General features: G+C 39.7%; 1 protein-coding gene across 26 annotated transcripts in view; it reads right to left on the bottom strand.

Annotated features, from left to right (window-relative positions):
• The window catches only part of Tcf4 (transcription factor 4), a 348,091-nt gene that overhangs the window by 40,335 nt on the left and 297,579 nt on the right, over positions 1 to 10,177 (bottom strand). For all 26 annotated transcript variants that reach the window (XM_048806171.1, XM_048806164.1, XM_048806170.1 and 23 more), the window contains one exon: positions 6,169 to 6,301. In XM_048806171.1, coding sequence (XP_048662128.1) covers positions 6,169 to 6,301 — 133 coding nt within the window. The remainder of the gene's footprint in view (positions 1 to 6,168; positions 6,302 to 10,177) is intronic.

The raw sequence follows: 10,177 nt of genomic DNA, 5'->3' as shown, positions 1-10,177 counted from the left end.
TGAGCAGGTGGATCCTGAAGTTCAGAGCCAGCCTCAGCAACGGTGAGATGCTAAGCAACTCAGTGAAGACCCTGTCTCTAAATAAAATACAAAAAATAGGGCTGTGGATATGGCTCAGTGGTTGTGTGCCCCTGAGTTCAATCCCTGGTACCCTCACCCCCCCAAAAAAAAAAATTCGAGTGAGCAATGAAAATAATTTGTGATATCTGCTTGATATGAATACAGATCTTCATGAAGTGTAAGATTTAGGAGCCACATTGGGATAGGGGGGGCGGGGAATCGCCTTATCTAACAAAGAAACCTACACCTAAAAAAAAAAAAAAAAACCAAGATATTGTTTAATTACAGGTAAAAATTTGCCACAGAAGTAGTTTTCAAAAGGGCTTAAATTTTAAAAGATCAATTCTTCCTTTGAACAATTTAAAAATGAGAATTATTAATTTTTTAAAAGAAAATTCATGAAACCAAACAGGAAGAATTGAAAACCAATAAAAATAATTTAAAGAATTTTACAAAATAAATTATATATCACACAAAATCATACTTTAGAAGAGATAAGATATTCCTGTTATGATTTCTTATAGCAGAAAACCTTTCTAACTAAGCTTTCTCTTAGTGTCGGTTTTATAAACAGAGATACTAAGACTCAGGAAGTAGTACCAGAAATAGAACCAGTTCCTTACCTCAACTTGTCATGAAAATGTTTCAGAAAACTACAAAGGCTACTCATGGAAGTCACTATAAGAACAGAGTATTTTTTAACATGAGGCCATGTTACCTTGCAACAGCTGGACCGCCAAACCCCAGGGCTTAAATTTCAAAGAAGTTTACTGGGGCCAGTTCACCCTCTCACTGGGAATGCCTTTTGTTCTGTTCCAGGACACCCTGGAGGGGACACATGTTCAAGATTCCCTGAACATGTTAAGTGAAATGGGTCCTTCTCTTAAGAGATTTCTCTCTTTTTTGTGTATGACGGACATATCAAAGGGCATACGGAATCAGAAAAGGAATATACTTTTAATCTCAAATGGTCCAATTTTTCCCCTCCTCCTCCTCCTCCTTAAACAAATGAATCATGTTTAGCAAAACATGTATCAAATTTACATTTTCAGCTTTACTATATCAGTACCTGATTACTCTCCAAGCCTAAGTTTTGGTCAACTTATATCATCAGCAATTACCCAAATACCCCTTGTCACAGAAATATGGCCTTCACTTGGGAAGGGCTGTATGGATTCCTTGCATTAGTTTGGTTCTAATTGATTTCTCTTGCTCAAGAGAAAAAATAATGAGCCTCTGAATCGAGTGGCAACATAAATATGGATGGGAGATGAGCAGTTATGAAGAGGAACTGTAATTTTGTAGGAGGATTCGACACTGCCAGCCACCCAAGAATTGTTCAGCAGGACAGATCACAGGTGCTGTGGCCGGCTGGAAGATGAAGCGGCAAGCAGGGCCTCGGAGCCGGGCTGCGTGCTGGACCACCCTCTGTCTTGGCCTTCGCTTTGGGGAAGTGGCAATTCCCTTCAGAACACACCCGAAACAAAACACTGGGATGAGTGGTGCCTGGGGATCAAGTTTTGAAAAAAATCAGAATTTGGAAAATGTGTTTCCCTTTTATTGCACACTCATAACCTGAGGCCGGGAACATCATGAAGACATCAAAGGAACAAGAAGTGCAATCCGTGGTGTGTTTGCCTTAGCGAGGACAACTGCTTTAGCATGAAGTTTCTCTGAACTGTGTCCGAGTGACCCTTATGTCATAAAACCAGTAGGAGCAGCATTACGATGCCCTGAGCTTGTCTGTGAAGATGAGCGAAAGGGGAGTATTTCCAGCACTCCTGCTACTGTGGCATTTTTAGAAGAAAAACTCGAATATGGTCTGCAATGCTGGAATACAGAGTAGGAAGGATTCCAAGGAATGAAACGGGGGTGGGGAGGGGCGCGCTTGTGACCATGTGCAGGAAACGGTGAAGAGGACTTAAATGAGACTCGCTTGTGGTTCTGCCTTGGTGGTCTCTGTAACTACCAAACACCCAACATGATGCTGCTGGATACAACTCACATTACTCTTTTACTCTGTGCCTGGTCATCACCCAACTGTATCTGAAGGCTCAAGATCCTTGTAAAATACAAAGTGAATGTTATGTGACTAATAATAAAATGACTGTGAAACCAGGTCCTCCAGGGAAAAGGGACACAATGTTTCCGCTAGAAAGTCACATCCTAAAATGTATCATGTCATACAAACATGTCATTAGAAGTGAAAGTTGTTAGCCAGATTAATTCATGATCCAGCTAGATAGTTCAGAGTAATCTTCAGCACATGGTGTATTAAATCAATCTTGGTAGTCTGTTCCTTCAACACTACTTGGTTTGAGCTTTGAAAACATAGGAAATATCTTGCATTAGGAAGCGGGCCAGTGGAAGACTAATAAAACAACAATAGTTATTATATCCATTGTGTTAGTTATATGCCTGATTCCTTCCAAGGGGAAGGGAGGATGTTGAGCCCCTAGCCACAAGGGGTACATTTTGTGAATGTACACAGATGGCAACTCCCTGTGGGGAGCTGGAGAGAGTGCTCAGAGGCTCTCAGCTTGAAAAGTTTCAGTGGACTGGGCTATGGTCAAGGGTCCTCTTACTTCTGGTCAGGAAGGGCTACATACAGCAGTTAGGAAGGAAATACGTGGATAGCAAAATGCACGTGGCTACTTTCCTGTAGTCATTTCTGTTCTCTCTAGCTTGTACTAATCATTTATTAACTTTCCTCCTCTGTATGTATGCTCACATGCACAGGAATTAAACTGCTCTGCTTTTGAGATATACCAGCAGCATAACATTAAAAGGGTTTTAGGAATCAAGTTGAAGGACTCTAATGCTGGTAACCTAAAAGCTTCTCTCCTTAATGGGGCGCTACACCAGCTGAGCTACTGTGAATCTGTGCTGTGTTCTACCTATCACTTTCATATAATTCCAGGGTACTTAAGACCCTCTTTCAATTCAGAAATGGGTAAAATCATCTCCAGAGCTTGCTAACAAGGTTTGAGAGCAGACTGCATATCACAAATAAAATATTTCAGTCTTCAATTCTCTCATTGATTCATGAATGAACGCATCATTTAAAAAATAAAACCCTCTCATTAATATAATCTAAGTTTGATTACTTCCTAAAGGTTTCTCAAAAAACAATACTGAGGATTAAAAGACAAGAGAAAAATAAAACAACGAAACAATGGTCACTTCTTCTAAGAAAAACAAATAACTACCCCAAACCTCAGTGAGCACTTTCCCTCTGTGAAATGCATAAGATGGACAAGAATTCAGTGTGCAGTTACACAGAGGTTACTGTCTGATGGCTCCAGAGCGCCAGTCTCACTCTACAGGCCCTGGGCTAGACTACTCTCATTTCGGGACAACTGCTGACCACTAAGAAGCACACTGCCACATAAAACTGAGAAGCAGACCTGGTTTTCGGAATTGAGAAGGCCGCTTCCTGAGACATCAATGCCATGCATTCAAAAAGATCGCACTGCCTTGAAACTTTTTACCAAGAAAACTTGAAAAATGTGACATCCATGTGTTAGTGCTTGAGCCCCATTCTTATGGCATTAGTATTGCTTACAGTTATTTTCTACAGAATCATGTGTGTAATCTCAAACATGTGTCAGGCTATGTGTTCCCTATTTACCAATTATTTAATTAGCTCTGTTTGTTCTTCGAGATATAGGCAACGTAATATTTCTTTATTTCCTGCATTTCAGAATGAGTGAATGTACGCCAAATATTTTCAAAAGTCTACAGATGTATCCTATTAATCCATACAGTTTGTTAGTGAAGTATCACTAACACCAGAAGAGAAAGCTTCTTTTCTTGTCATACAGACATGGTGCCATTGCTGCCTTCAACCACCCACTAAAAACCAAACTGAAGTCTAAGAAAACTGAAGTGGAAAGAAACATGATCCTTGGGAACACTGCGCAGTAAGAAGGCTTATCATCATCCTTAAATTTTCTTTGTACTTAAAGAATTGGAGGACATGTTATTTTTAAGGGAGAACATTCTAGAATTCTAGGAACCTTAAAGTGCTTTCTGCATTTACGCAAATCAATGGTAGCCTATTCCTCCAAAAAGCTGAACTGTCATAGCTAGTTACATCCTAAAAGATTATAAACTTTTTCATATTCTGCTAATGGATTTTGACAAATACATGCATTATTGTGAGATATTTCATATAATACATTTCCTAAAAATTCCTTTTCTGGCTTTCAAAAATCGTATATACTTTCCTCTTTTCAAATTAGAGCTCTTTTATTACTTTCTAGACCCTTAGCAGGGTTCTGTAGTCTCTAACAAGTTAAACCCATCCTTAAAATGCAGAAGCCGCATATGGCTCCACTGGACCCAGACCCACTAAGAGGACAGTCCTGTGTATTGACAAGCTCATGATGAGGCACCAGTTGAAACCAAGTAGATCTCACTCCCACTGTGCCTGTGGCTAAGCTGCCCAGAGCTCACCAAGGATGATTTACATGATCGCGTAATATCTCTTTCTTCCTAAGTCATAGTGCCTTTCCCACCAGGAAGATTGTTTTGCAGATTAATCTACTTTTTTTTTTTTTTTTAACAGAGCCTAAGTATGTATTCCTCAACTCAAGGGTCTGCTCCACCTTCATACCTTCCTAAAAAAGAAAATTACTCAAACCACAACTAGACAGGAAATCTGTCATGTAAGAGGATGAATGACTGGTCATTCTCCTTTATAACCAGATCTCATGACAGCAGAAAGGGGCTTTCCATTTGTCAAACCGCACTGAAGTGAAATATGCTTTTCTCTCTCTTTCAGTTCTGCACTTTTCTTTCTTCTTGTTTTTCAAATCTGCCAAAAGTGCACTGAGAGCTAAGAAACTTCCCCATGTGACCTCTGTCCAGAGCTCTCCAAGGTCAAAATGGTGTAACATACTCCTAGAAGTTTTATTATTAAGTCACGGAAATGGAAACTCTTTCCTAAACTGGCTTCTCAGTGAGACATGATAGTGGAGGGCTGCTAGATGGATCACCCCAAGAGTGAAATAAATTACCGAATAAGCAGAGAAGGTATTATTTAGGCAGGAATTATATTTGCAACATTTCAAAATGCATCTCCTTCATCAAAAAACGCTCCCACATAAGTGATTCACACCACTTCCAAAAGTTCTACAGACCATCAAAAAAAAAAAAAAAAGAAAAAACTGTCAAGAACTAAGAAGGATAAATAGCAGCATTATTCTGTCACACAATGTTCTCTCAAAAACAGATTCTAGAGTATTCTCATTAGTGACCCTCTGGGAATGATTATGAGGCCAAGGGAAATGTGGACTGAACTAGAACCAGAGGGAGTAGTGGCCAAGGAAGTCAGGTTTCAAGGAGGGCAGGTAATGCCAAGATGGAGCTTGCTGCCCATGTGGATGGAAGCCGTCGGGGCAGATCCAGGAGTGGCAGCTGCCTCCCTCTAGGGTAGCGGGACCCCCTGCCTAGATTTTCCCTCAGGAGGAGAGTACTCGTGGGCAACCACCTGCTTGAAGGTGAGGACCACAAGGCAAGTCATGACAATCAGGGACGATCTTCTTGGCCCTTAACTCATTACAGAGGAGTACCCAGTTCTTTCTGGCCTTCTGATGCCAGCCATCTTCTCTCTTGAAAGAGAACACTCTCCTGCCAGAAGCACTCCATTATGCCACATTCTCCAGAGGCCTGAGCGCACCTCGCTATCAAGAGTCACCTGAACCATTTCACAGGAGGAGGGTGTCACCGTCATGGCTAAGGACTTAGCAGAGAAATGGATCTGGGAAGTGGCAAATGACAACTGTTAAGAGCTATTCTGGTCCCTTTCTCACCTGTCGTCCAGGGATGGTCTTAAGAGAGGTTCACTGTGTTCACCGAGAGTGTGAGAAGCGAGTGAGTTTGGGTCTACTTAAACCCTTGTTAAACGTAATGTCTTCTAATGGACAAAGAAGCCAGATTTCAGTTTTTTAGGACCAAAACCATGGTTATGATCAAGCCAGTGATTACTTCTGTTTGATTCACTTGTCTGTCCATTCCGTTGGGTGACAAGTGTCTTTGCTTGCCTGCTGTTCAGTTCTACGGGTAAAGAGCGGCCCGGCATTATCAACCCTGACGTGGACTCACCCATGATACTGTCCGTCCCGTTGGCAGGAGGCGTGCAGGAGGAGGTGCTGTAGTGGTTTGTGCCACTACGGTGGAAAGTGGACATCGGAGGAAGACTGGAATTGATGTCTGCTGAGGAGTGTGATGGATAGCTCTAGAGCAAGGAGAGAAAGGAGCCACATTCAATCACAAAATACTTAGTGAGTGCGTTTTCTAATACTTCTTTCAAAACTCTCCATTCTGCAATGGAGATAAGCTTTCAGAATTTCAAAAACAGGTAAGCACACATCTTGCTTAGACCTGACAGCTTTCATTTTTCAAATAACAAAATACACAGATAGCATAGTTGGTTTGGGTTTGCATCAAATGTCGAGGCATACCATGGCAACACAGGACACCAAAAAATGATCCCAACCTCTAAGTCTACAAGTCATGGTTCAAAATCATCTCCAAGACTTCAGACACATAAAATACCATTTCTCCTGTTATTTTCATGGCCTATTGGTAGAGTTGAACTGATTTCACTAAATAACACATAAAACAAACAGTAAGAGCCATAGATTTAAATTATACTTCATCAAACCTTCTGCACACTAAATGGCAAAGAGTAACCAGTTTAAAATCTTCCTGTCAAAGTGGATTATCCTTCTGAATCTCAGCAGCAAGAATAAAATGGTGAAGGACAAGAATTTAAAAAGCACTAATGCTTATATCCCTCCCCCAAATATCAACATGAAAAGGCCTCTCCCAGTGGCTGTCCTAAGCAAGCCTGAGCCAATCTGAACTGAGAATGATGGATTTTGACTTGAATTCTTTCTTTGTATGCCCTATCCACGTGGATGACTATGAAAATCACATGTTATTTTAGACATTAATTTTATTTAAGGATGAGCTTTGAGTTCGGTTGCTAAACTAGTTGTCCAAAATGTGTCTTTGCTTGTGGCAGATCACAGAGGCCATAAGGCAGTAAATTAGACACAATCCACCTATCTGCCAATGAGAACATCACTAAAGGTTCATGGTTATTTACAAAGGCACACCAGCCTATTTTTCTTTTCAAGATAAAAAGGTATTTAATAAGTTATTCTCATAAACATTTGAATGTGTTGTAGATGTAAAAGAAAGATATTTAAGATAAAATAAACTTTTTCCTTGTATATAATTATATTGAAGGACTATGGATTATAATATTATTGGAGATGCTGTGAAAATTGTTTAATTTTAAATTACAGATCAAATATAATGTTGATATTCAGGGATTCTTAAGGGTACAATTTGCTCAGAAAGAGAGAATCTAGTGTCTTGGTGGTTCCCTCTTGATTTTGAGAACCACTCTGAGTTCTGCTCTTCCTAGAAGACTTATTGCCTTATGACTTCTAGCTCTACCATGGTCTCTTCCCTTCTAGGAGTTCCTAATGCAACTGTGCCATTTAACGCTCAACCCTGTTACCTGTCACTCAGGCTCTTTCAAGTCCATTTCCAAATATGCTATCAACTCCTGAAGGACAGAGAATGAAGTTGGGGTTTTTGCATGTCACAACTTATGGCTGAGTGCTAACACACAATGACACTGTAGGTTCAAGGAACAGTTTGCTATCACAGTTTAATAAACAAAAGCTTGAGATCATGGCATATTTGAGAGAAAACTAAATGGTCTAGAAAATCAATCTACATTTTAGAGCTGGATTCACCAATGATACATGGATGTCTTTGAAAATATTACCCCTGCACATCTAAAATAGTCCAACTTAAAAGACTTTAGAGAGACAGACATGGTGGTGCATGTCTATAATCCTAGTGGCTCAGGAGGTCAAGGCAGGAGGATTGTGAGTTCAAATCCAGCCTCAGAAACTTAATGAGGCTCTAAGCAACTCGGCAAGACTCTGTGTCTAAATAAAAAGGGCTGGGGATGTGGCTCAGTGGTTAACTGTCCCTGGGTTTAATCCTTGATTAAAAGAAATAAGAAAAAAACAAAAAGATTTCAGAAAAAGGATACATAGGGTAAGCTTAAACTGCTCCAAGTTCCTGAGAGTGCCTTTTGAGCTTTTACGGTTCATGGACTCTTTCCCTGAACAAAAAATTCCTTAGGCTACTTGTTAAACTCCGTTTTACCTGACACTTGAATTTCCTAAGTAGTCCATGGAATTTTCTCTAAGAATAATAAAGTGGGCCCATTCTGCAGCAAAGCTAACCTGAAAACTAGGCAGGCCAAGGGACACCAATCTTGAAAGAGCAAGGTTAGAGTCATTTATGCTTTAGGGCTAAAGACTATAATAAAATAGAAAAAAAGGAACAACGTGGAAAAAGAAATAAAAAAGAAAATGAGACGGTATGACTTCACTTCTACACAGCCCTACTCCTTGCTAAGATTTTGGAAAAGAGACAAACTATAAATCAGTCCTAAGTGTGTGAAAACCTAAAAAGAGGAATAGAATTACACAAAATATTAAATAATATTATAATCAGAAGAGGACACAGGGAAAGGATAATTTTATCAGTGAGATTTTGGACCCCTTGAACTTTATATAAAATGGACAGTGATTTGGGATTTGACACACAAAGGGTAACCACTGAGTGCAGAGAATAAAAAGAAAAATTAATCCCCATAGATTTTTAATGGGGGAAACCAATGCAATCCTGTTAAATCAGTTATTTTTAGAGATTCAGAAAATTAGATGCTGAAAGAAATTAATGAGATTTATAACTAGATTACTTTTCAGTGAAAGTATCTTGAAAACTACTGTCACTCAGAGACATAATAAACACACCACAGAGAACATTAGTGATATGAGAGTAACGTCTCTTTTAGAGGATTTAGAGATCAACTCTAAGAGGTTCTCTTAGTCTCTTCGTCCATCTATTACTGTCTGTTTTGCTTGCTACGAAGGCACAAGGGGCACATGATAAAGTGAATGCTTGTGGCTTTCCAAGCCCACTGTTTATTTTTACTTTTTTTTTTTTTTGGTACTGAGGATGTAACTCAGGGGGCACTCAACCACTGAGCCACATCCCCAGCCCTATTTTGTATTTTATTTAGAGACAGGGTCTCACTGAACTGCTTAGCACCTCACCATTGCTGAGGCTGGCTTTGAATTCGCCATCCTCCAATCTCAGCCTCCTGAGCCTCTGGGATTACAGTCTCGCCCAGCTCTTTTTACTTCTGATACTCATGATAATGTATTTAGAATCTACTGACAGAGCAAGTGTTGGAAATGTTTGCTTGGTGATTTTTTTTATCAACTTATGGGTTGATAAACTAAAAATTACAAAAATATAATACTGGTAGCACATACTAAGAAATAAAATCATGTTTTGGGCTAAGGTAGGGTTCCATGGCCTTGGCATTATTGATCTTCCATGCTGGTCTCCTGTGCATTACATTTACCACAACTCTGGCCTCTACCCACTAGATTGCAGTAGCACCTACCTCCTAGCTACAACAACAAAAATGTCCTCAGACATTGCCAAAGGTTCCCAGAGGGCCAAAATCACTCCTCATTGAGAAACACTGGGCCAAATGATTTATGTTACAAAAAGTAAAAGACAATAGAAATTTCATCATATTAAAATTTTAAATCTCCTACATTATTTCACTCTGTAGGGCAGAGACCATGCCAGACAGTGAGGACTCCATCCTATTTTTAAAAAGAACTCTGCCAAGTCACTCCAAACTTAAATCTTCTGCAACAACCCATTCCAAAGCTTAACCACAAACTCCATTCATCTGGGTGATTTTGTGTGTGCATTTGCAACAATAGTGATCAGCTGTGGGCTCCTGTGGCACAGGCTGATGCTGTAAAGGGGATTTAAAGGCTTAAAATAGGACTTGACAATCACTATTGAAACACGTGGACTTCAAGCTTTGTAATTACACATTCTATCAAAACATGGCATAAAGTGATGATAGCAATAATGTCTCTAAAACGTTTTAACTTTAGAGATAATATATACGTGGTCAAATTATCCCCAACATAATCCAGAGAAAGTTCTCTTTCTTCCACCATCCCTTTATTCAGAATGAGACTAGGCA

This window comes from Marmota marmota, unplaced genomic scaffold (genome assembly GCF_001458135.2).
Source record: "Marmota marmota marmota unplaced genomic scaffold, marMar, whole genome shotgun sequence".
Classification (NCBI taxonomy): Eukaryota; Metazoa; Chordata; class Mammalia; order Rodentia; family Sciuridae; genus Marmota; species Marmota marmota.
Note: the sequence above shows the minus strand (reverse complement) of the source record. Positions and strands in the feature narration are given on the sequence as shown.